This window comes from Polypterus senegalus, chromosome 10, assembly GCF_016835505.1.
Source record: "Polypterus senegalus isolate Bchr_013 chromosome 10, ASM1683550v1, whole genome shotgun sequence".
In the NCBI taxonomy this organism is placed as follows: domain Eukaryota; kingdom Metazoa; phylum Chordata; class Cladistia; order Polypteriformes; family Polypteridae; genus Polypterus; species Polypterus senegalus.
This window is the reverse complement of record NC_053163.1, coordinates 38,565,800-38,592,711: the sequence shown is the minus strand read 5'-3', so window position 1 is coordinate 38,592,711 and position 26,912 is coordinate 38,565,800. Positions and strand designations below refer to the sequence as shown.

Genomic DNA, 26,912 nt, shown 5'->3' with positions numbered 1-26,912 from the left:
TATTTTCCTCAGTTATTTTCTAGCATGCCTTTAAAGGTTGCCTCGAAGTGATTACTTAAATGTTTGTTCTGGTGCGTTATGTATAACACCATGCTTAGAGTTCAAACAAAAACATAGCGTACAGACAAAAGCAGAAATGTGCGTACACACAAAAAAAATCCAGATGCATAAATCTGTGCGTACGCCAACTTCCACGTTCTTCCGCTACATGAATCCCGGCCAGCGGGAAATGTAACACATGTGCACGTGCCTGCTGCCCCACCCTGACTTGCAAATATGTGAAAAGATAATGGCAAAAGCACAGGGGAACAAAGAATTTCAGGGAATACAAGTGGAGGCAAGGAAAAAACATTATTTGTTGGTTTAAGCAGTGGTATAAACAATGAAAGAAAGCTGATCAAATCACATAGAGTGGAGGAGAAACTCGAAAGTTCAGGTTCAGAAAGTCGCACAGTGCTAAAATAAAAAGGAATTGGTCAGATATCAAAGTCGTTATGAAAAGGTGAGTCATAGACCATCGTCTGAATATCATATGGAAGCATATTAGGGTACAGAAAAAAGAAAAAAACAGACACAGTGGGAAAAAAAAGGTTGAAATTTCCACTTTAATCACGTAGTTTATTTTGTTATTAAAGTTGAATGTAATAAACTTCATCTTAAAATCGTTATACTAGTTTCTCAAATCCCATTGTAACTAAAGTAGCACATTAAATGCTTCATATTCTGTATGTTCTTTTATGTACTCTGTATGTGTTTGAATCACTACGTAAGGTGGCGCAGTGGTAGAGATGAACTGGCACCCCATCCAGAGATTGTTCCTGTCTCCCGCAAGATGCTTTCTGCGCAGTGCACGACCCTCGATAAAATTATTTATTGCAGCAGTACTGTCTCTTTTAAAAGTACTAATCCCCAATTCCTGTCCTTTCTTTTCTTTCTCCACGTAACCAATCAACACACAATCAGCTCTTTAATAAATGTCAAACCATCTGTAAGTTTAGAACGCTGATTCTTCAAAACTTTAAGGAACACTAAACTATCTTTGTAGTACATGTTTAATTATTCCAACCATCTATCCATCCAGGGTCGTGCCAGTCCCAGCAAGCATACAGCGCGAAGCAGGAACAATTCCTGAATGGGGCACCAGTTTATTGCCACCACTGTCCACATGTTTAATTATTAACAGTATACATTATTTAAATTAAGTTAAAAATTCATCTTTATAATATAATATATATACTTTACTGCATTTCATCTTAAAAATGATATCAAGAGCTCCAAGAAGATAGCCTGGAAATCTAAATCGACTTAGAAGCCAGTCATCACCATCTGTAATTATGCACTCTCTTCTATTGAATTGAAATTAAATAACTTTATAGTTGTATGGTACAATGAGATTGAATATCCAGATCCTTTATAAATGTATTTTCCTATAAAATGATCAAATAAGAACAACAATAATAATAATATGATAAAAACAATGAAAAATATATAATATGAAAGTATAAGTATCTCAGGTTGTGTAATATTACAATTGTAATACAAGTTTACAGTGAGGTAATGGTACTTATAAGCACAAACAGTTCTACCGGGAGCACTTGATAGACTGATTGAGTGCGTTTAGAGCTCTTGGGATGAAACTGTTTCTAAACTGCGAGGTCCCTAGAGGAAAGACTCTGAAGCGTTTGCTGAATGGGAGAAATTCAAATAGACTGTGCCCATGGCTGAGGCAGTGTGTACTAGAAGCTGTATCCCGATAATTCTCTCAGTTCTTGACACAATCTGCGCTAGAGCTTTCCGATCAGCTGCTGTATAGCTGTGATTCCATGCTCAGATACAGTGGGTTAAATAGTGGTACACTAAGAGTAACAGCGCTAAATCAGAGGCCTTAAACTAATAAACAATATGCTGTTAATTTCAGTGTTTTTGATAAAGTCACGTCAGGGATGTGAGTCTAAAAAATTGAGGGAAACCACACAGATACAGTAGCACTGCTTTGACGCTGGGTATCAGCTAAACTGCGTCAAAAAATTGTGTACACAATGGTTTCAGCTGGTGTGAAAATGTGTGTGGCTTTATGCCAAGTTTAGGTTTTATACATCGTGATGTGAACATGGAAGCGGACGTATGCAACATTTTTGTGTGCGCTCACCATTTATACATGAGGCCCCTGGTCTTTAATATCCTGAAGCAGCTTCTAATTTGTCCTGTTTTTGTCCTTTGTGTCTTTCCTTATATCATTTGTATCCTTCTTTATATTACTGTTTAGTTCCTTTATGTCCCCCCATGAGACCAGTAGTTATTGCTGTGATCATTGCCCTCAGCTCGGACTGTTCATTTTGGTCTTCTCCATGCTCCATGGGTGGAACAGCAAGCCCGGTTGGAGTTGGTGCTGCTGACTCGCTGGGGGTAGTTGACATAAGGGATAGTATGGCCATGCTCAGTTCCAATGAACCTTCAGGAATCGATGAGTTCTCCTGGCCGGACTTACTTGCAGTTTCACTCCCACTTTCGCTCTCGGCTGGAGCTAATGCTTCAACGTCAAGTCCCCGGAGATATATTTTTTTGCCTATCTGTTCCAGGTCAGTCTCTGACAGGCCGTACCTTGAACTTGAACTTGAGGCCTGTTTAGACTTAAATGAAGCTTTAGCTGTCTTTTCCATTTCTTTCTGAGCCCATTTTCTGCTACTCATGCTTGTATATAATTGAATTTACTTTAATTAAAGCCCTTCGGGTTCAGTAAATACTGCCTACCTCAGGATGATGGTAAAAAAAAAAAAGGTAAAATAACACAGCTGCTCCCGGAGTTCTGTCTCAAATGTTCATCTCCTGAAATGGACCAGACCACAGAAATTTTAGTTTTAACCATTAGTCATTTCCAGTCCCACTCGTGCTTTTGCCACTCTGTCTGATCTATGCGATGAAATCTATCCAGCATTAAAATAGTGTCTTAAATACCAAGTTTAAGCAGGTTCTCAGCAATAAACAAATGACACAGTACCTAAACTTGCCATGAGATGTAAAGCTTATTTAAAACGTCTTACATGAATCCCATGGACTGTGGTCACTACAAGGCAGGTTTCTTAGTAGATGGAAATTATGTAATGAGCTCAACAGAATGCAACCTTTTCCAAGAACCAAAAAGCATGCAGAGATTTTTTTCACTTAATGTGTTTATTTTTTTCCATCTTTACTATTTTTTTTCCATCTGAACAACATTTTAAATTTTTCTATTGGCAGAAAATGTGTTTACCTCAGCTACAGATGTCTGGAATGGCAGACATGCTTTCAACCTTTTTGTGCGTTTTAATGGTCTAGTGATGGCTATTTAGTATTGACAAGAAAATAAAAGATGGGGTAGTCTTAGAAACTCATGAACCTTCCATGAATTTAGCACAGACAAAAATATCCTAATTGACACAACTATTCAGCAAGGACCAAGGATTACAAGAGATTTTTATACTGTCTTCTCATTTTCAAACTGTAACGCCTTCTTCGGTCTCTAGCCTTGACTAGCTGTTGAAAATAGGCTGTGTGTGATTTTCTAGTTGGCACATCAAAGAGGAATCCAAAAATGGATTTCCTGAGTTAGACAGAATACCTTTTTTGAAATACAAATAGGCGAGTTCAATCAGTTGTTTCTTCTGTCTCACTAGACATAGTTGACTTAGTGAATAGGCTAGTTCAACTGCTCTGAGTATAAAAGTAATCGTAAGGGAACTCCTTTTGTCAAGTTGCATACAATAACATTTAGATAACTTTGGATTGCAATCTGCAGCACATACAAAACAGTCACATGTTGGGATCGAAAGAGCTAAAAATGCTTTAACATTGTGTATTTAGTGTCTTTAGAAATGCTGTCAGTGGAGCTTTCTTAATTTATGATTATTGTATTTTGACATGCCTTTCTGGATTTTTAACTGATGCCGTTGTTATTTCAGATATTTAATTGCCATATTCTTTTAATTATTTTTCCTGATGTGGATTTTGTTAATAAGCAACTTTGTCGTACCTTTAAATCATGTTTCCTGCCAGGTTGGCTCTTGTATATCTATATTGCAGTATGATGGGTGGCACTCTGGGGCTTATTTTTCTGCATAAAATCCATCACAAGCATGTAACGTGCCCAGCAGAAACAGACACGATCACTGCAATATTTTTGAACTGAACATTTTTTAGGGAAGATCTAGTCAGGTACTTAAAGAAATTCTGAACAGCCTTAAAGTCAGTGGCCTGATTTAAAGCAAGTGACTAACATTGAAATTTAATTAAAACACACACAAGGTCTTTCACAGAAATACAAAAAAAAAGTTTAGATTTCATTGGACTCTTGAAGGTTTTGGAGTATTTGTAAAAGAGATAAAATAAAAGTGCCTACTGTATGTTGAATCATCTTGAGCTGACTTTACCTTTTGAAGTGGAAATTGATGCACTGCATATTAAAGCAAGAGAAGTTTATCAAAAAGATCATGAGACTTTTTTACAGTGTTCTGCCTTCTCTGGTAAACTCATTTAAACAGTTTGGAATTATAGTGTATATTGCAAGTCATTAAAATTAAATTAGCATTAAAGAGAAAGGTAAGTGGTAATAGGAGTTTCAGGAAGGTAATACTGTAATAGCTAAATTCTGTTACTCACAACTTCACTTTCCTTGGGTTGTTTTAGTATCAATTTCTTTATTTGTGTTTTGCAAAAAGCAAATTGTGACCTTGAGTTTTCTGCAGCCAAACACCACCTCTTATGCCCTGGAATGTGGAATGTAAAGTTTAGAAGATGATTGACTTGAGCAGATTCTGGACAATGTTCTTATATGTGAATTTGAATCCTTTTGCAACAACAACAACATTTATTTATATAGCACATTTTCATACAAACAGTAGCTCAAAGTGCTTAAGTGCACCTTTAACTACTTTATTGCAGATTCCTAGTTAAATGTGATTGCTATGTTCAGATGCGGTGCCTTATCAGAATGAGGTTCTACCAAGCTCTGTTTATCAGGTATAGTATACGTTGGCAACTGTTTGTGTATATGAGGTAACTCAGCTCAGATCTAATTTACAGTCAACCAGAGAATCATTTTTTTTGTTATTGATCTGATTTTGTTTTTTGATCTAATGATCTTGTTCTTAATGGTCACCATTTCATCCTTTGTCTCTACAACTACTTTTTCACCATCTCTGAGAAACAGACTCTGAATATACTGTAGATCAAAAGAAAGTAGTAATTCTGAAATATCAAATTGACACAAAATTATTTCCTATTTTCAGAAGGTCTAAATGTTTTAATGTATTTGGTTAAACTTGCCGTTAAAGGCATAATTGGGTGCTTTGGGACTGTAGTACAACAGTTAAAGATTGAAATGAAAACGGGCATTCTTTGATTTAAGACCTCTGCTTCTGATTAAGCTGGAAAAAAATGATCAGAACTGATTAAGACGACAACCTACTGATTATACAAGAAAAGTATGGCCTGTGCGCAATACAGTATGTGTGGAAGCTGCGCTGACTTCACGTGGTACTCCAGCTTTCCTCTCTCATATGTTTGTTTAATTATGCCCTGCCATGAAGTCGCGTTCCTCCTGAGGTTGTGCCCAATGTTGCTGGCATAAATGCCACATGCATGTCATCAAGAAGGTTGAACAGTGGATGGATGAAGAGACCCAGTGTTTTTTGACTATGGGATATCATTCAGAAATAAGACTTTTAAGTGGGTTCATCTTCTTATTTTTAGAGTTGTAGGAAGTTATTAAGTTATTAGTTGTAGGTTTGTTATTAACCACCTTGTGTTTTTCCAAGTTACCAGCAGCTGTCTCTGCTTTACTTGTTAGTTTTAAAGGCATAAACTAAAAATTCTAGATATTATTTTTGATTAATTCATACATTTATAATATTCATTTTTAAAATCAGTAATTGTGCATAAATATTCGGTCTTTTTCATAGAATTACATTACCTTAAAATGGAAAGGACGGGATCAGTTATAAATACAACTGTCACTATTTACTGTATTTTACAGATTGATGATCGATGGTATTTCACTCAATGGAGTATTTAATCAGAAATATACAAAAATGCTAACCTATGTTTTAACCATTTATTCATTTTTAGATTTTAATGTCATTATTGTAAAAAAAAAATTAATATTCAAGAAAAATTCTAGAATTGAATGCATGTGTACATTTTGAAAATTTTCATTTGTGAAAGTTGAAAACAGAAAGTGCTTACCACTTATAGCATACTTTTAAGAAAGTTTCTATTTAGTTATGATAAATTGGTGTTCTATCTACACACTATTAATAAAAATCAAGATGGTCTAAGAGAACTGTAAAGATTATTAAAGATTGTGGCCAGACTACATGCACTAAAGTACTGAAATGATGTTAGCAAAAAATACAATCTGTAAATAATTACATTGTACTATTTGGGGGAAAAAACATATTTTGGTATGACTGTGAAATAAAGAATGTCTATAACAAAGTCTTTTCTGGAATACATTTGTACCAGGATTACAGTCTAACACCACTGTTTCTATCTTATTTGTCTGAAGAGTTCATGCTTGTCAGTTCTAATTATGTTTTGTGACAGAGGACATGTCCAAGTGCCACCCTAACTAGGAACCAGAAATGGCACAAAAACAAATCTATGTCAAATACTGTGTTTATTAAGCCAAACACACAAAACAAGGAATGATCAAAGTGAGAACACCATCGGGTGACATTAAAGCACAAACAAGACCGTAGCTGCTTTATAAGCACACTTACTGCAGCCTGTATTCCTACCTCACTTCATTATTAATTAGGGTATTTTTTTGGAAATCCTCAGTTATATAGTGTATGGGACACTGTACCTCTCAAAGTATAGTAAACTGTGAAGTCACTTTTTGCTGGGTGAAATTTTATTAGGGCATTTCTTCCTCCTAAAGATACTCCCTTTATGGTTGATAGAGAAGGCACCTCAATGTAGGATGGCTCCCTCATTTCCCAAACATCAAAGTAGGTTTACAAGTCAAACTCGGCAGCTTTTTTTAGTTAGGATTGTGTATATACAGTTTTAGGACTGGCTTAAAAGGTTACTCACGGGTGGCCTCTGGTGTTACTGCTCTACTATTTTTTGTAAAAGGGCTCTAAATTCAGTAGTAGTTCTGTGTTTGGAAGCCTTTACCCTGTGCCTTGTGCCTTGCTGCCATTTTGCCCTACAGTATTATTTCTGTCATATTTCCAGTTCTGCATGACCTCCTTCACACTTACTTATTTTTGAACAATTACTGCCAGGGCAGCCACTGCACACAAATAAAGCCAAAAAGAAAAACATATAATTTCAGAATATCTATAATGTATAGGTAGATTACATTCATCCAATTTGCAGGCAACTACAGAATTCAAGGTCCTCTCCCAATTTAATTGTAAAGCGATATTTTCTTTTTTTAAGGGATTCTGGAATTTATTAGTCTGGCTGTGGGTCTGGTCAGCATTCGTGGGGTTGATGCTGGGCTTTACCTGGGAATGAACGAGAAGGGTGAGCTCTATGGTTCGGTAAGTTTTACTTTTTATCAAAAAATATCAAAACCTAGACTAAGAGGTTACTTTTTCTATTCACATAACCTGGATGTCTATAATTGACCTGTTCAGTTGAGTACTACATTTAAAGGGGGTAGATGGGCCTTGTATATACAGATAATGTGCTTGTGTAATTTAAGTTCAAATTTATTGTTATGTGTGTGTCTTGCAGTTGTTAGCATGAACAGCTGTTGAACAGGCTAATGATTTGTGAACATAATGTAGTGGTCTGGATGCAAATGGCTCTGTATATGTTTGCCATAACAGAAGAGAGAGAAAAATAACCGAGGGATGACTGAGATCTTTAATATTACTGTTTTGGAGTTGGAGAAGTGTTTTGCCACCCTGTCATAGAAGAACAAGGAATATAGTGGGGCAAAGTACAGTAGATTACCCTATGGGGTATCGAGGATCAGCAAGAAGGAAAGGATGCTGCCAGTCTGTACCTGAAGGGGTTTGCCAGGTAAATGTCTAAAATCCATTTGCATAGGATTCCTGCTACAACAGCGTAAAGTGCTGAGCTGTACTCTATCAACAGTACGCTGACATGACAGTTTTTATTATCCAGGTGCTCCAGGATTGTATGAAGTGCAGCAGTTGTGACAATATGCAAACTAGAGGAGGTCTGCACTACTGTATATGGAATGTTACATGTGACGTATCCCAGCACAAGTATCTGACCTTTAGTCATTTAGTCTCTTTTGAAGCATATAATAACCATAGAGTCTGTGAGATATTAAAGAAGTCTAAAGGTTTTTTTTAGGTCCTTCTTAAAACCCCATTTGAACCAGGTACCAAATGGTTGTTGACTCATTTAACAAGTGTCCTTATGTCGTCCACAGAGGAGGATGAAACATACAGTGTTTCATTCAATGGGATGTTCAACAGTCTGCCATTGCAATCAAAGCACATCTGAGAAGAAAAGTGGGGATGTGATTGTATTAAGCTTAAATTTTTGATTAGTAAGCATTTATGAACTTTGCCATTGTTTACTTACATCACAACTGCTGCTACACCCAAGTGCCATTTAATGTCCATATTGAAATTTAGCAACTTTTTACTGCTTTCCTGGGCTAGCAACTGCATTTTTGTATGGTTCCATACCTGAACTGCATTGTTTTCCGCCTTCTTTAAGTTTCAGATTCTGATTCAGTTTCGATGAGAAGCGAATAATGAGAACGAAGAGAGACATTGTCAAAAAGAGTAGAGTCACCCTGAGAAGCCATGCAGGGGGTTTGTGAGTGAGTGAGTGAGAAAGAGAAAGATGATGATGAAGCACTTAAAGAGCAGAACTTACAAGACTTGCTCCTCTGCTTCAATCCATTGGCCTGGGCACATGGCCACCAATGATCTCAGGATGGATCCTTTCTTGAATCGGCTTATAGAGTTTGGGAAAGTAAGTTTAGATCATTTAGCCTCCGACCCAATATGAATGGTGCAAGACAGAGCGATCAGTATGAACCTACAGACAAGAAACAGGAAAACAAGGGTTGACATCCCCAAGAAACTAGATTTGATCATTTCAGCTTATGAAGGGTGATGAAAAAATTAAAAGCATGACCAATTTAGAGCAACACCAGTAAAACCAAGCACTTTTCCCCCTATAATGAATACTAGGACATTTGTTGTAATCTTCACAAAGCTTTTCTATGCCACACAGATAAATCATTCGTCTCACATGTGCAACTTCTATTGTGCCACTACAGTTCTTTATTGACAGAGTCTGTCCTGAATAGGGAAAGTGGGACACAGGAGGTGGTCACATGGTGGCAGGCCTGGAGAACTGGGAGGGCTCAGCATTTCCTTGAGTCCACAATGTCCCAGAGAAGCCTTTGCAAACTAATCCATCGTCATGATGCAGAACGGATGTTGTGCACAGCTTTCCTAGCTAATTTTTCAAGATTAATTGCCTGACATGTAGAAAGAAATGACTTGTTACTGCACAGACCTCACTCATTTTTAATTGGTCACGAAGAATGGATTCACTTGTGCTGTAACTAAGAGTTTAGTGTATTTATTTGTTTATTTTATTGTTTCTTTTTTCTTGCATTTCACTTTTGGAATAAACCAGGTACGTGCATGCATATATTTTCATCCCTCCTTCTTCAAGTGCTGGGTTACTGGGCTGGGGACAGTGCCTTTGATGGTATCCCTGTGCGCAGGGCAGGAAACAGCCATGAGCAGGCCACCCCAGAGCAGGTCACACATACTTTAACCAGTGTTTCTGGGCCACTTTAGGGTTGAAAGCACATGAGATTTGTTCACAGGTACAGCTAGGTCCATAAATATTTGGACAGAGAAAACGTTTTTGTAATTTTGGTTCTGTACATTATCACAATGAATTTTAAATGAAACAACTCAGATGCAGTTGAAGTGCAGATTTTCAGCTTTAATTCAGTGGGTTGAACAAAAAGATTCCATAAAAATGTGAGGCAACTAAAGCATTTTTTTTAACACAGTCCCTTCATTTCAGGGGCTCAAAAGTAATTGGACAATTGACTCAGAGGCTATTTCACGCCAGGTGTGGGCAAGTCCGTCATTATGTCATTATCAATTAAGCAGATAAAAGGCCTAGAGTTGATTTGAGGTGTAGTGCTTGCATGTGGAAGATTTTGCTGTGAACAGACAACATGCAGTCAAAGGAGCTCTCCATGCAGGTGAAAGAAGCCATCCTTAATCTGCGAAAACAGAAAAAAAACATCTAACAAATTGCTACAATATTATGAGTGGCAAAATCTACAATTTGGTACATCCTGAGAAAGAAGCAAGCACTGGTGAACTCAGCAACGCAAAAAGACCTGGACATCCCCAGAAGACAACAGTGGTGGATGATCGCAGAATCATTTCCATGGTGAAGAGAAACCCCTTCACAACAGCCAACAAGTGAACAACACTCTCCTGGGGGTCGGCGTATCGATATCCAAGTCTACCATAAAGAGAAGACTGCATGAAAGTAAATACAAAAGGTGCACTGCAAGGTTCAAGCCACTCATAAGCCTCAAGAATAGAAAGGCTAGACTGGACTTTGCTAAAGAACATCTAAAAAAGCCAGCACACTTCTGGAAAAACATTCTTTGGACAGATGAAACCAAGATCAACCTCTACCAGAATGATGGCAAGAAAAAAGTATGGAGAAGGTGTGGAACAGCTCATTATCCAAAGCATACCACATCATCTGTAAAACACGGTGGAGTCAGGCAGTGTGATGGCTTGGGCGTGCATGGCTGCCAGTGGCACGGGGACACTAGTGTTTATTGATGATGTGACACAGGACAGAAGCAGCCGAATGAATTCTGAGGTGTTCAGAGACATACTGTTTGCTCAAATCCAGCTAAATGCAGTCAAATTGATTGGGCGTTTCATGATACAGATGGACAATGACCCAGAATATACAGCCAAGCAACCCATGAGTTTATTAAAGCAAAGAAGTGGAAAATTCTTGAATGGCCAAGTCAGTCACTTGATCTTAACCCGATTGAGCAGGCATTTCACTTGTTGAAGACTAAACTTCAGACAGAAAGGCCCACAAACAAACAGCAGCTGAAAGCCGCTGCAGTAAAGGCCTGGCAGAGCATTAAAAAGGAGGAAACCCAGCATCTGGTGATGTCCATGAGTTCAAGACTTCAGGCTGTCATTGCCAGCAAAGGGTTTTCAAGCAAGTATTAGAAATAAACATTTTATTTCCAGTTATTTAATTTGTCCAGTTACTTTTGGGCCCCTGAAATAAAGGGATTGTGTTAAAAAATGCTTTAGTTGTCTCACATTTTTATGCAATCTTTTTATTCAACCCACTGAATTAAAGCTGAAAGTCTGCACTTCAACTGCATCTGAGTTGTTTCATTTAAAATTCATTGTGGTAATGTACAGAACCAAAATTAGAAAAAAGTTGTTGTCTCTGTCCAAATATTTATGGACCTACCTGTATACTGTGATACCCCTTGCCCCCTCACTAAAAGGATCGCCAACTCTATGCAGTATTTTTTATCCTGTTTCTAATTGTGCTGGCCAGTATTTGATTTTATTTCCCATTTGTAACCACACTCGCCTCTGCATTGGAGGGGGGTGGGCTGAGGCACATGCAATTAGAAACAAGATTAAAAAAAAAGTCACACCATTGTTGCTTCAGCTATGGGGGACAGGGGGGCTATAATGGCTTTTATTTTCTCATGTGCTTGCAAAACACCGATGTGAGCAGTGTGATGCAGTCACATTCAATCAAACTGTGTGAAAAGTTGAGAGGCACAGGTACATTGTAATAGTACTCACTGATACTCTAAGAAACATTGCCTGTACTCTAAGTTGAAATTGACAGAGCACTGCTCAGAGAAACAACATAGGGAGAATGTGTGGCAGACAGCCTCAGGGTATCATAATTGAACCCATAATACTTGAACTGTAAAACTACACACCACAATGATTTAAAGTTATGCTAAGCACTGCTTATAATTCAAGCATCAAATGCGTCGTTCTCAATAAAGTCAAAACTGTGATCAAAATCTGACTCAAGCTTTGTGCATTTATTTTTTTTAGGCTCAGCTGTGACATGTGGTACGAATGACCACTCGCAGACAACTACAGTAAAACCTTAGATTGCGAGTAATTTAGTCTGCGAGTGTTTTGCAAGACGAGCTAAAATTTTGAATACATTTTAACTTGAGAAACGAGCGAGGTCTTGCATGACGAAAGAAAAGAAAGAAAATGCCCTTGTGTATATAAAAATATCATTATTGCTTTTGATTGACTTGTGGGTTTATTGCAACATACACAAACTACTTTGAAATATGGTGGTATCTACTATCCCAGGTGTAGCACTGCATCCAGGGTGGTGTCCCTGTGCCTCTCCACAACACTGTAGGAAAGTTAGAGAAAGAAAAGAATGGAGTTTTGAAATGCCATGCATACAATAAACAATTATTAAAATGACACTACTGATCGCTATCATTTTTTGTAAGGGAGACAACTTCTAGTTTAAAAATCGCTTAAAATAATTTATTGCTAAATTTAAAAAAAAAAAATTATATAAATTAGTTCATTTGCTAACCCACTTACCTGCATTTTTCTTAAACCAAGAAATCTTTTGGAAAGCATTAATATTCTGAAAAAAAGTGGAGAATCCAGACCAGAGTTCCAGAGCAGCGTTTGACATGCACTGATCCCTAAGCACCGTGACAAAGCCAAAATAATGAGTTACTTAGTAGTAACACCTAGGGGAAAACAATTATTCTATGTTAATTCTACTGTGGCAACTAACCCAAGAAACAACTACACACACACAGAGTCCTGGGTTCAAATCAATTTTATTTTCAATAACATGTACCTTTTACGGGCTTTCTTCAGTGTTGTAGCAGCTGTCACACCACACAGCACAGCCCAACACTAATAAAAGTCCCTCTCTTTGCTCTTTTCGCTTTTCTCCACTTCTCACAGGGGAGTGTTGTCTTTGTATCTTTACTGCCCGACAGCTTCCCTTGGTGGCCCCAAAAGAACCATCACAGGGCCTGCTTATTGGACCACAACTCCCCTGCAGACATCTAGAATGGGTCTTGGCAGATGGGATGCTGCCAACAATTGTACAGGGGGATGCTCTGCCCATAGAAGGCAGTCACACACTGCGCTGTCCATCCCAGGTGTTGCTCAGTGTTTGTTAGGATGCCATCCTCGCCATCGCCATTGTAACGTTCTTCCACATCCAGGTACTGGCATGGAATGTAGATAATGTTATTTCCTCCCTCACTTTCCATCATCAAGGCCTCCTGGCCAGGTAAGGTAGTGGAGTCCACATTGGCTAGGGCTCCAGGTCATCTCTTAAAGTACTTAAAAGATAATAGAAATCTGAAAAAAATATGAATATAAATTAGTATGTTAAGCATTGATGAAGAGGCAGATGTTAGCAGTTAGAAGATGGCTTTTTTTCTGCACTTACCATCTGGACATATTTTTAAGGAATCCCATACACAGTTTTTCTTGCATACTTAAGAAGACTTTGTTCAATGGAATTTGCGGTTTGGTGGCAACTGGGCGACAGTCAACTCGGCGAAAAGCCAAGTCGGTAAAAGACAATTCGGCGAAGAAACAACTTGTCAAAATACAACTCGCTGACATCCTTTACCACTTAGGTAATAGTTAGGTTCAAAGAGATTTTTTAATTATATTTAAATGACAACGTAATTTAAAATGTTGAAAATAAATGTATATAATTGATGAGCGAACTTTATTCTGCAGATACAACAAATACTATGGTACGTTATCATCTGCAACCAAAATTGCTAATCGTTTATATAAATTGTATTGATTGTAATCGTATGATGTTATTTAGAATACAAAAGGTGACCTGCGAGTACGGATTAAAGAATATCTTTAATCTCAATGTATTGGGACTCTCATAAATCAGGTGATTCTGTGGATTTTCCCGCACCCTACATTGTCGTTTTATTTATCATTAAAAATCTCTTTGACCCTAACTATTATCTAACTGGTAAAGGATGTCGTGAGTTGTCTTTTCGCTGAGTTGGTTGTCGCCCAGTTGCCCCGGAACAGGAATTTTCACTTGATGGTTCTTTAAAACCTTGTGTATAAATGTTTGTGGCTGTTCATGTCTATTTCATTTTATTAATCAAGTTTTTCTTCTATTTTGTAATTGATATTATTTATACTTTTTGAATCACCATCTTACTGCTGTGTCTGTTTCCTCTCATTCAAAGGCCCATGTTAAAAAATGTAGTTTGCAATTTGTAAATCTATAATATTTGAAATATTATTTTATTAGAGTGATAGCTAAATAACTGAGTAGAGGAGTAACGCTGGAAAAAAAGTACTGTCATGAGTATTTATAAGAAATACAACTTTATATATCATGCAGGTTTATGAACCTTTGAGTACAAAAAATGAAATGTTATATCAAGTAATAGTAGGATATTGATGTTAACAATTTCAATAAAAAATAAGAAATGCATTCACAATGAAGTAAAGGCTGTACACAGTACATTTAAAGTCCTTCAGTTGCCAATATCATCCCCAATGATGGAACACACATGCATCAAGAAACGTCTCCAACCTCCTGCATCATGGCTGCATTCAGTGCAGTGTCACAGGGCTGCATGTTGGACACTGGTTATGCTCTATTATAATGCATTATGAAGATAAGGTTTATTAAGTTTAATATATCCTAGTAAGGAGGAGGAAGAGGTGGAAGGAATAAAGACAGAAGACATGGAATATTGGCAGGAACAGATGAAAAAAAAGAAATTACTTTAGGAAGCTGTTGGATGAGAGCAACTAAATTAGATATCTGTATTAACCCAACAAATGAGATGAGGTATTTCAGGAAATGAAATGTATCATTTATATGACACTGTAAGCAGGCTCAGATTACAGCGAAGTGAAGACTATGAAATAAATAAGGCAGTTTAAAAATACTATTATGTAAAGATGTAGCTTTGGTAAATAAAAAGTCTCAGAGATTTAGGTTCAGGGGTACATTTTAGCAAATGTAGAGTAAAGATACTTACTGGAGTCTTTGCAAGACCCTACAAGAGGAACAACAGAAGCCACAACAGCAGAAACACATTACATGCATTCTTATGATCTCGCTCAGTTTGTGATTTTTGTTCAAAGAAATAATAAAAACTCCTGCCTAACAGTACCACACAGTGGTTTGGCTGGTTCAGGCAAAAGCACAGGCACGCAACTAACTTAATAGCCTAATTTCAATGTTTTTTTTTACAACTCGTAAAAAAAATTGTAGGGAAATACTTGTGGCTTCAAAACCTCAGAAGTGTGTAAGAGGCTCAAATATTTTTAGTTTAGCATCCAGTCTACTAGAGCTAATGAATATACTGTGATGGTTTATCACCCTGAAGGGAATTTCTCTCATACATCAAAATCTCATAAAAACAACTATGGTACAAAACTCAATAACAACCAAATAAAACATAACACACACAAACAGGACGGAGTTGAGGAAACTTATCCCATCCTTCTCTGGAAACTAACATTTATTGCTGATCTTTATTACCTCCTTGGGGTCTACCAGTAAGCACTTAAAGCAGATCTGTGTACTTGTGGCTTTCAAATTCTTTTAAATGTTGCAAGCACTTCTTCACCAACAGAACTTCAAAAAGAAAGAAAGAACTATAATGAATGTGATTTGGATGAACAGGTGCATTTCCTAATGTGATTCCTGAGTGCACATTGCATGTGTTTAATAATTGAAGGTCTGTCAATGTAAATGATCCTCTGAAGGTTCTTGATTTAGGTAAACTGGTGTCTCATCCTGGAGGGTAAAAGATGTATGCTCTCACATAAGTGAACACTGCAGTAAACATTTTAAAATGCTTTGGATTAAAGATTTGTAAAGAAAAAAATGATAAATGTGTTTTTATCTTTAATAAAACTTATTAGGTTAATTAAAAATTTAGTCTTGGTGTGTTTAAGTATTTGTTGAAAATATTAAGCATCTGCCTTCTTTTTTCAACTGAACCCCACCAGAGAGGATAATTTCAAACTTCAGTATCCTTCTAAAGTAGTTTTATTGTCAAGAGAAGCAATTAATTAATTAAACAATTAATTTAAGTATATGGGCTGTAAAGTGTAGAGATGGAAGGACAGCAGTTATATGGTTACCAGTAATGACGCAGTGCACGATAACCTGTAGCGAATGCGCTTGACTTGAGCATTCATAGTTTTCAGACTCTTTCTCTGTACGTTTACCATTCTTTTGCTAAGAGGTTGATGCGCTTGCTGCTTCCTGGGAAGCTCTTCTTTTCTCTACCCCTGCAGCCTGCTTCTTTTCTTCTTTCGTCTGCATCTCTTCACGTTAAAACTGATTGAGTCAGTGTTTGTGTTGCAATTAGTACAGTAGTGTGAAAAACTATTTGCCCCCTTCCTGATTTCTTATTCTTTTGCATGTTTGTCACACAAAATGTTTCTGATCATCAAACACATTTAACCATTAGTCAAATATAACACTAGTAAACACAAAATGCAATTTTTAAATGATGGTTTTTATTATTTAGGGAGAAAAAAAAATCCAAACCTACATGGCCCTGTGTGAAAAAGTAATTGCCCCCTGAACCTAATAACTGGTTGGGCCACCCTTAGCAGCAATAACTGCAATCAAGCGTTTGCGATAACTTGCAATGAGTCTTTTACAGCGCTCTGAAGGAATTTTGGCCCACTCATCTTTGCAGAATTGGTGTAATTCAGCTTTATTTGAGGGTTTTCTAGCATGAACCGCCTTTTTAAGGTCATGCCATAGCATCTCAATTGGATTCAGGTCAGGACTTTGACTAGGCCACTCCAAAGTCTTCATTTTGTTTTTCTTCAGCCATTTAGAGGTGGATTTGCTGGTGTGTTTTGGGTCATTGTCCTGTTGCAGCACCCAAGATCGCTTCAGCTTGAGTTGACAAACAGATGGCCGGACGTTCTCCTTCAGGATTTTTTGGTAGACAGTAGAATTCATGGTTCCATCTATCACAGCAAGCCTTCCAGGTCCTGAAGCAGCAAAACAACCCCAGACCATCACACTACCACCACCATATTTTACTGTTGGTATGATGTTCTTTTTCTGAAATGCTGTGTTCCTTTTACGCCAGATGTAACGGGACATTTGCCTTTTTTCCCAAAAGTCTTGGCAATCATTGAGATGTTTCTTAGCAAAATTGAGACGAGCCCTAATGTTCTTTTTGCTTAACAGTGGTTTGCGTCTTGGAAATCTGCCATGCAGGCCGTTTTTGCTCAGTCTCTTTCTTATGGTGGAGTCGTGAACACTGACCTTAATTGAGGCAAGTGAGGCCTGCAGTTCTTTAGACGTTGTCCTGGGGTCTTTGTGACCTCTCGGATGAGTCGTCTGCTCTTGGGGTAATTTTGGTCGGCCGGCCACTCCTGGGAAGGTTCACCACTGTTCCATGTTTTTGCCATTTGTGGATAATGGCTCTCACTGTGGTTCGCTGGAGTCCCAAAGCTTTAGAAAAGGCTTTATAACCTTTACCAGACTGATAGATCTCAATTACTTCTGTTCTCATTTGTTCCTGAATTTCTTTGGATCTTGGCATGATGTCTAGCTTTTGAGGTGCTTTTGTTCTACTTCACTGTGTCAGGCAGCTCCTATTTAAGTGATTTCTTGATTGAAACAGGTGTGGCAGTAATCAGGCCTGGGGGTGGCTACGGAAATTGAACTCAGGTGTGATACACCACAGTTAGGTTATTTTTTAACAAGGGGGCAATTACTTTTTCACACAGGGCCATGTAGGTTTGGATTTTTTTTCTCCCTAAATAATAAAAACCATCATTTAAAAACTGCATTTTGTGTTTACTTGTGTTATATTTGACTTATGGTTAAATCACATTGTATGAGGAAGTCGGGAGTGGCAGAGAAGTATGTAAGAGTTGTACAGGATATGTACCAATGAAGTGTGACCGTGGTGAGGTCTGCGGTAGGAGTGACGGATGCATTCAAGTTAGAGGTGGGATTACATCAGGGATCAGCTCTGACCCCTTTCTTACTTGCAATGGTAGTGGACAGGTTCACAGATGAGATTAGACAGGAGTCCCCATGGACTATGATGTTTGCTGATGACATTGTGATCTGTAGCGAGAGTAGGGAGCAGGTTTAGGAGACCCTGGAGAGGTTGAGATATGCTCTAGATATGCTTTAGGAGAGGAATGAAGGTCAGTAGGAACAACACAGAATACATGTGTGTAAATGAGAGGGAGGTCAGTGGAATGGTGAGGATGCAGGGAGTAGAGTTGGCGAAGGTGGATGAGTTTAAATACTTAGGATCAATAGTACAGAGTAACAGGGATTGTAGAAGAGAGGTGCAAAAGAGTGCAGGCAGGGTGGAATGGATGGAGAAGAGTGTCAGGAGTAATTTGTGACAGGCGGGTATTATCAAGAGTGAAAGGGAAAGTCTACAGGACGGTCGTTAGACCTGCTATGTTATATGGGCTGGAGACGGTGGCACTGACCATTAAACAGGAGACAGAGCTGGACGTAGCAGAGTTAAGGATGTTAAGATTTGCACTGAGTGTGACGAGGATGGATAGGATTTGGAACGAGTTCATTAGTGGGTCTGCTAAGGTTGGACGGTTGGGAGACAAAGTCAGAGAGGCAAGATTGCATTGGTTTGGACATGTGCAGAGGAGAGATGCCGAGTATATTGGGAGAAGGATGCTAAGGATAGAGCTCCCAGGTAAGAGGAAAAAAGGAAGGCCTAATAGAAGGTTTATGGATGTGGTGAGAGAGGACATGCAGGTGATGTGTGTAACAGAATAAAATATACAGGACAGGAAGAAATGAAATAAGATGATTTGCTGTGACAAACCCTAATGGTAGCAGCTGAAAGAGGAAGAAGTGGAGTTAGGTTATCACATTTCAGTAAAAGCTGACGCCATCCTTCAGAATTTTACGAAGAAGCGCAGAGTGTGTTGTGTTAGTGCTGTTTGACAGTTAATTAAAAAAGCAAATTTTGCTCCTAAAACATTGTTTTTAGGATTGCCACTAATGAGCCATACAGGAATTTTTAAGGCTTTTTTCCCTTTGGAAGAGTAACTAGTTAGTGCTAGTACAAAGTGAAGACATATCTGTTCATATGTTCATGTTCACAGGTAGGCAGCTGACTTCAAAGTGGTTATGAGAAGCTCTGCAGTACGTACACAGGTACAAAGGGTCAGTAGAAACAGACAAGTAAATAACGAAATAACTAGTAGCTGAAATCAGTAAGCAAGTTTTCTTAAAAAGGAAATACAGTGGAACCTTGGTTCACGGCCATAATTCGTTCCAAAACTCTGGTCGTAAACCGAGTTGGTCGTGAACCAAAGCAATTTCCCCCATAGGATTGTATGTAAATACAATTAATCCGTTCCAGACCGTACAAACTCTATGTAAATATGTAAATGTATGTAAAGATAGTTTATAGTTAATTACACCATAGAATGCACAGTGTAATAGTAAATGAATGTAAAAACATTGAATAACACTGACACAAAACACCCAGGCTCCCTGCTCAGCTACACGAGCAGGCTCGCTCGCGCTCTTTCTCTCTCTGTAGTACACACACACACACAGCACCCCCCGTCAGCAGCACGTGCTCACTCTCTCTCTCTCTGAACAGAGGGGAACATTTGAACAAATCCGAACTTTAATTTAAAAACCAACCACAAGCAACCAAAAAAGTAACAAGATCATGCTATTAGCCTTACAGCCCGATCGCTGTAAACACTTTTTTTAAAATGAGTTTTAAGCACAGCAGAAAAAAAGGAACATTAGAACAAATCCAAAGTGTATTTAGAAACCAACCACAAGCAACCAAAAAAGTAACAAGATCACGCTATTTTAGCCTTAAAGCCCGATTGCTGTAAACACTTTTTTTAAAATGAATTTTAAGCACAGGGAAAAAAGCGAACATTTGAAAAAAGAGAATAGTAACTTTGCAACAATTCACGCTACGAACTGAAAAATTAACTTTTGAAAAATCCGTAATACAAAAACCACCAAGAAAACTAACCCTGCATGAGTCGAGTTCTGGCATGAAGTGAGGAGGAAGAGTCTGGCTCCACAATGGAGGCATGTTTTCCTTCAGGTGTTTTCTCTCTTGTGATTTCTTGGGTTTCTGGTGTTTTTAGCTGTTTAGCTGGTAGGAGTGAAAGCCTCATGCAGCCATTCCAAAAAAAAAGTTCTTGTGACCCAACCCTTCGTGTTTGCCCTCCACATTACTGGCAGTCTGGCTTTGTTTACATTATGCTGCTTGAAAGCATGAGGGTTCTCAAACTGGTAAATGAGTAAACTGGTAAACAGTTTTTTCACCTCTTCCAGCACTTGATGCCTCTGCCTGGTTAAAGCTGTAACTCCTTTTGCAATATCACCTGCTTTAATAGATTCTTTCTGCTTTAGAATAGTCGAAATCGTAGATTTTGACTTCTTGTACTCGGCGGCAAGATCAGTAACACGCCACGCTCAAACTTTTCAATAATTTCTTTCTTTACTTCGATTTCAATTTTCTTCAAAACTTTCTTCTCACCACTCTTCACTGGCTTAGAAGCCATAGTTAACTGCAAAAGCACACAAAATACTGTAGAACACAAAGAGAGCTCAAGTAAAGCACGCACGTCTGACTGAGAACAATGAACAGGGAGCGGCTCTGCTTATATGAAACAACCAGGCAGGTACGCGGCTCGCGTTCTCTCTGCTGTACCCCCCACCCTGTCAGTAGCAGGCAGGCAGGCACGTGGCTAGCTCTCTGTCTCTCTCTCTCAGCAGCAGGCAGGCACGTCTGACTGAGAACAATGCAGCACGTGCGGAAATCATAGGCGCGCACAAACCAAAAGGGAAACTGGCTTTGTTCGTATACAGAGTGTGTGGTCGTGAACCGAGGCAAAAGTTTGGCGAACTTTTTGGTTTTGAACTGAGTTGTACGTGAACCGAGGTTCCACTGTATTATGTAAAACGTTGATAGATGAATGAGAAGTCAAACAAAATTACACCTTTTATTGGCTACAGCTTGCATGAAGAAGGGGCCTGAGCTGCGTAGAAAGCTTACTTACATATTGTAATCATTTCATTTAGCCAATAAAAGGTGTCATTTTGCTTGACTTCTCATTGCATTCATAATGGCTAACACAGTACAACATTCTACTATTACAATTGATAGATCGGAAAAGCTAGCACAGTTAAGAGGCTGGTAGACTAAGGTTTCATCAATCATCAGACAGTTAGAGATAGAAGAATCACAATTGCAGAGTGCAAGGCAAAAGGGTGCTCCTAGATCATCAATTGAAGTGTCAAACCATTTTCAGGTCCTTGCAGAGCTGAACAGCATCTCTGAAGACTCGGAGGTGTTAGGTAGACATGTGGAGCTTCAACAGGCCAACTCAAAACCAGTCCCCAGAAACAGCAAGGCTGTAATAGTCGGGGACTCAATCATTAGGAGGATTGAAGCTCAGGTTTGCTCCAGAGACAAGTCTCACACAATGTGTTGCCTTCCGGATGCACAGATGGAATAGAGAATAGGCTCTTGGTCAGAGTGGTGATGCATGCAGTTGTCATTTTCCATGTCAAAACATGTGACATACATAAGGATAGTCAGGCTCCTTTTAGAACAAGTGAACCGGTTACATTTTAACTAGGGGGCACCAATGTATTGGGGAGGTGTAAAAGTAGGTTAATAAAGGATTGTTTAAACTAGGGAATCAGGGGGCAGGGAGTTTAGGACAGGCCAGGCTTTGAACTGTACATGAAGGAATGAACAATAGTGTAAAAAAAAAAATGGCATTGTAACGTAAATTCTAAAATAACTTTTAAGTGCAAAAATAAAATACAGCAAGTAAAACATTTTTTTAATGTTAGTTGTATCAAATATAAAACAAGTGATTTGGATTTGTATATAGATGAGCATAATAATGATATTTTAGCAATAACAGAAACTAGGCTAAATAACAAAGATGAGGATGAGTATAACATAAAGGAAAATACACTTTTAGGAAGGATAAGCAGAACAGTGAAGGAGCAGGGGTTGTCATTCATGTCAAACAAAATTTAAATGCAAGTCTTCTTCAGTAGCAGGATGAGCCCCATCTTAGGATGTCTGGATTTATTTGGAAAGCATTTGGGAAAGAGGCCGTATTTTAGGTGTGTGTTAGACCCCTAGTGCAGACAATAATTTCAATGCACATCTTTTTAACAATATTAAAAATACAAGTTTACAAGGGATATTATAGTCATGGGGGACTTTAACTACCTGGATATTAACTGGGCTAACTATGCAAATAGAAGAGTACAAGAGCAGGAGTTTTTAAACATATTCAGTGACTGTTTTTGACACAGTTTGTCAAAGCACCACCGTGGGGAGAAGCCTGTCTGGATTTAGTACTTTGTAATAACCAGGATAGAATTCAGGGTTTAGAGGTGGTTAAATCATTGGGGTCAAGCGATCATAATATATTACAATTCTTACTGTTTTGGAAGAGTGTGGATGTAAAGACTAAAATTATTAAGTTTACCTTTGGAAAGGAAAATTTTAAACAGATACGTCAAAGTCTAAAAGGGATTAACTGGGATAAGATTTTAAGTGTGAAGACAGTCGATGAGCAGTGAAATGAGTTTAAAAACAAAGTCTAAGGTTTAGCATGCACATTCATGACAACTTTTAGTAATAAATCTTAAAATGTATATACAGTAGCACTTTTCCCACAACTCAAAGCACTTTACATAGTGAGTGCAGAGCCATTTCATCCACTATTAATGTGTAGCATCCACCTGAATGATGCGACATCAAACATTTTTCTCCAGTATGCTCACCACGCTTTAGCTGTTAAGTGGTGAAGGGGTGAGAGACAGTTAGTCAGTTAGAGACAGGGGATGATTAGGGGACCAGGGTGACTAGGCTGAGGTGGGAAATTTAGCCAGGACATTGGGATACACCCTGCTCTTTACCCAGGTATCTTTAATGACCACAGAGAGTCAGGACCTCGGTTTTACATCTCATTTGAAGGACAGAGCCTGTTTTTACAGCACAGTGTCCCTGTCACTGCATTGGGATCCATACACAGACCACAGGGTAAGCGCCCTCTGCTGGTCTCAGCAGCAACCCTAGCTTTTCCTGGTGAGTTAGACAGCTTTGCTAATGGCTATAAGAATGTGTTGAAAGCATGTTAGACTTACATGAAAAGATGACTGTGGTTTGCACACACTCTTACACTTCTTGTTGATGTAAATGGATAAAATGTTGCCCTTTCCCATTCTGTGAGATGTCGCTGACGTTGTGAATGAGATGGCTTTTTCAACAATGGAGGCACAACTTAAATCAGTCTCATTGAGAATTTGAAGACATAGTTCAAAAGTTCAAAATGAACTGCTCTTATTAGTTCAAAGCCCTCCACAGGCTGTTACCAAGAATTGATGAGGCACCACTGAATCTGGAGATGATTCAGTTATAGAGCCACAATTTGACCAAAGCCAAGTTCAATGAGTCTGTGATGATTCTTATTAAGAGTTAGTTAAGACATCAACAGACTTGTCATGAACATGTAATGTCACCTGTACCCTAAAACAAGGTGGGCTTGTAACATTCATTCTATTTATGGTCATATTTTCTGTCAGTTGTTTATCCCTCTTTCACTGTACAGTGGAACACAGAACTTTGGTCGTAAACCGAGGTTGGTCGTTAAATGAACGAAGCAGTTTCCCCATAGGATTGTATGTAAATACAATTAATCCGTTCAGACAGTACAAACTGTATGTAAATATGTAAAGATTAAGCACAAATATAGTTAATTACACCATAGAATCCACAGTGTAATAGTAAACTAATGTAAAAACATTGAATAAACTAAATGCAGCAGACTTGACACTTCAGCGCTCTCTAATCTCTCTTTGAGTCTACCTTAATTTGCAGGAGAAGTAAAGCCTGGGATTCTGTGATGATTCTTAACATTGCAACAAATCACCGGAAGTCCTCCATGCTACAAACTAATAGTTAAGACTCTAAGCACAAGGAAAAAAGCGAACATTTGAAAAAGAAAAAAAAATTGCACAAGCCTGCCTTCAACAGACTTGTCATGAACATGTAATGTCACCTGTACCCTAAAACAAGGTGGGCTTGTAACATTCATTCTATTTATGGTCATATTTTCTGTCAGTTGTTTATCCCTCTTTCACTGTATATATTAAGCACAATTTAATAAAATTTGAACTTGAAGGGCAGTAAAGCAGACAAAAATAAAAACCATTTGTGGCTGGTACTAAGTAATTCAAAGTAACAACTAGATCCATCAGCTCTGGTCTCATCATTATTGTCCAAAAGTAGCCCTCAGAAATTTGAGCATAAGTGCTGCAGCAGAATATCATCATCATCATCATCATTTTTTCTACAACATTGAGACACTGGAAATCTACAGTCATAAACATCCCAATAAATCAGAGTCATTTCAAGCATTTGTATTCTGAATGCACTTTCTATTCTAGTACTTTTCAAGATAATACAGATAATAACTCAGATGTCTAATTAATTGGCTTTGGTGAGTTTCAACCACATACCAGTCAATATTCCAGGTTCCTGAGCCTCCTAATACTTGTTCTGAGTATAAAATGCTTTGGTAGTGTTCATCACCTATGATCTGCTTGACAGTTATCAGAGTAATTAAAAGACATTCATTTCAGTTTCTAATCTGGAGGTGGCCCTTTACATACTCCTTTATCTCACATGACGGTACTTGTGATGTGGGACCCTTTAACCACTAGTTGGTTCATACTGGTATTTGGTCCAACTAGATTAAATGTTTTTTGTTTCAGCTTCCTGATACACTGATGTCATATCTAACAAAGTAATCTGTCAGTCCTAGATTCAATGCAAAATTAACACCAGGAGACTATTAGGAATCTTTATTTCCACTTGGAGAGTATATGCGTATGTACAAAATGTTTCTTCAACCATCTGTTTTAATAGAAAAATTTTGATTTTGTCACAATGGAAATGTTGTCTTCCAGCATTTTCTTAGGAATGTCTCAGTATATCCTTGTCTTTCAATGGCAATGAATGAATGAATTTAACAGTTAAACTTGCCTTCTTGACAAGCTCTATACACTTCTCTTTTGACATTTTAGAGACCTGAAATACAGACTTTATTAAGAAACAAAAATCAATATTACTCTTTAACTCACCAGGCTTAGCAGATGACTCGATTAAGATCTGAGGTCTTTAGGCCTATAGACTGGAGAACAATGTTTCTTGCTGTTTATTTCTTGCTTGTCATAAAGCAATTGAGTGCTCTGTTAGGTTTGTTGAGCTCTAAATTGTCTCTTGAAAGCTTTCCAGTTTCATCAGTTTACATCTCTCAACGATCTGAGGCAAAAATGGAAGTAGTATTGCCTATTAAAACCCTAAAATACTACAGTTTGGATGAATCACCCCTTCTTTCTAGTAAGACCTATGGATGTCAACATTTGCACCTCATACGGCCATCAGCACTACTCACTTTCCAAATATAATTCAGTATATAGATTGACATTGACCTTAAACACAGTTAAGGAGAATGAGTGGTAATTAAGAATTTTGTTTAAGAGTTTTAGAATTTGTGTTGGCTTTCACTAGATACTAGGTTTTCGGTTACTGTCTAACAGATGATCACAAGTAGTTAATTAGCATCTCACAAATGGCCCATTATGAACGAGTGTAGATGTGTGTGTGTGTGTGTGCTTTGTGATGCACTACAGCAGAATGTTATCTACAGCTGGTTCCTGTCTTTTTCTTGATACTGCCAGGAAACTTGCCCACACACACCTGGCATCATTATTCTGTATTCATAGGTTTATCCAGAATTGTCATTATGGTCACTTCAGGTTTACATCTCTTCTAAAGGACAGCACCAGTGTTTTCAGCACGGTATTACCATCACTGCACACAAGCATTGGAATCCACACATGCTTTTCCTAGTTGGTCTCCCATCAAGCTACTGGCTGTGGCCAAACATGGAACATGGATGAAGCAAATGCAGAATATGGCAGAATTATGTCACTCACTTTAAATTACATTCTTACAGGCTCAGTTCAATTAATAGATAGATAGATACTTTATTAATCCCAAGGGGAAATTCACATAATCCAGCAGCAGTATACTGATACAAAAAAAATATATATTAAATTAAATAGTAATAAAAATGAAAAATGAAAAAAAAGTAAAAATAAAAAAGACAATAACTTTGAGTAATGTTAGCATTTACTCCCCCGGGTGGAATTGAAGAGTCGCATAGTGTGGGGGAGGAACGATCTCAGTCTGTCAGTGGAGCAGGACAGTGACAAAAGTCTGTCACTGAAGCTACTCCTCTGCCTGGAGATGACACTGTTCAGTGGATGCAGTGGATTCTTCATGATTGACAGGAGTTTGCTTAGTGCCCGTCGCTCTGCCACAGATGTTAAACTGTCCAACTTTAATCCTACAATGGAGCCTGCCTTCTTAACAAGTTTGTCCAGGCGTGAGGCGTCTTTCATCTTTATGCTGCCACCCCAGCACACCACCGCGTAGAAGAGGGCACTCGCCACAACCGTCTGGTAGAACATCTGCAGCATCTTATTGCAGATGTTGAAGGATGCCAACCTTCTCAGAAAGTATAGTCTGCTCTGACCTTTCTTACATAGAGCATCAGTATTGGCAGTCCAGTCCAATTTGTCATCCAGCTGCACTCCCAGATATTTATAGGTCTGCACCCTCTGCACACAGTCACCTCTGATGATCACAGGGTCCATGAGGGGCCTGGGCCTCCTAAAATCCACCACCAGCTCCTTGGTCTTGCTGGTGTTAAGGTGTAAGTGGTTTGAGTCGCACCATTTAACAAAGTCTTTGATTAGCTTCTGTACTCCTCCTCCTGCCCACT

General features: G+C 38.3%; 1 protein-coding gene across 2 annotated transcripts in view; it reads left to right on the top strand.

The window, feature by feature from the left end:
• Positions 1 to 26,912, top strand: part of fgf16 (fibroblast growth factor 16) — a 162,770-nt gene that overhangs the window by 114,854 nt on the left and 21,004 nt on the right. For both annotated transcript variants that reach the window (XM_039765747.1, XM_039765746.1), the window contains one exon: positions 7,423 to 7,526. In XM_039765747.1, coding sequence (XP_039621681.1) covers positions 7,423 to 7,526 — 104 coding nt within the window. The remainder of the gene's footprint in view (positions 1 to 7,422; positions 7,527 to 26,912) is intronic.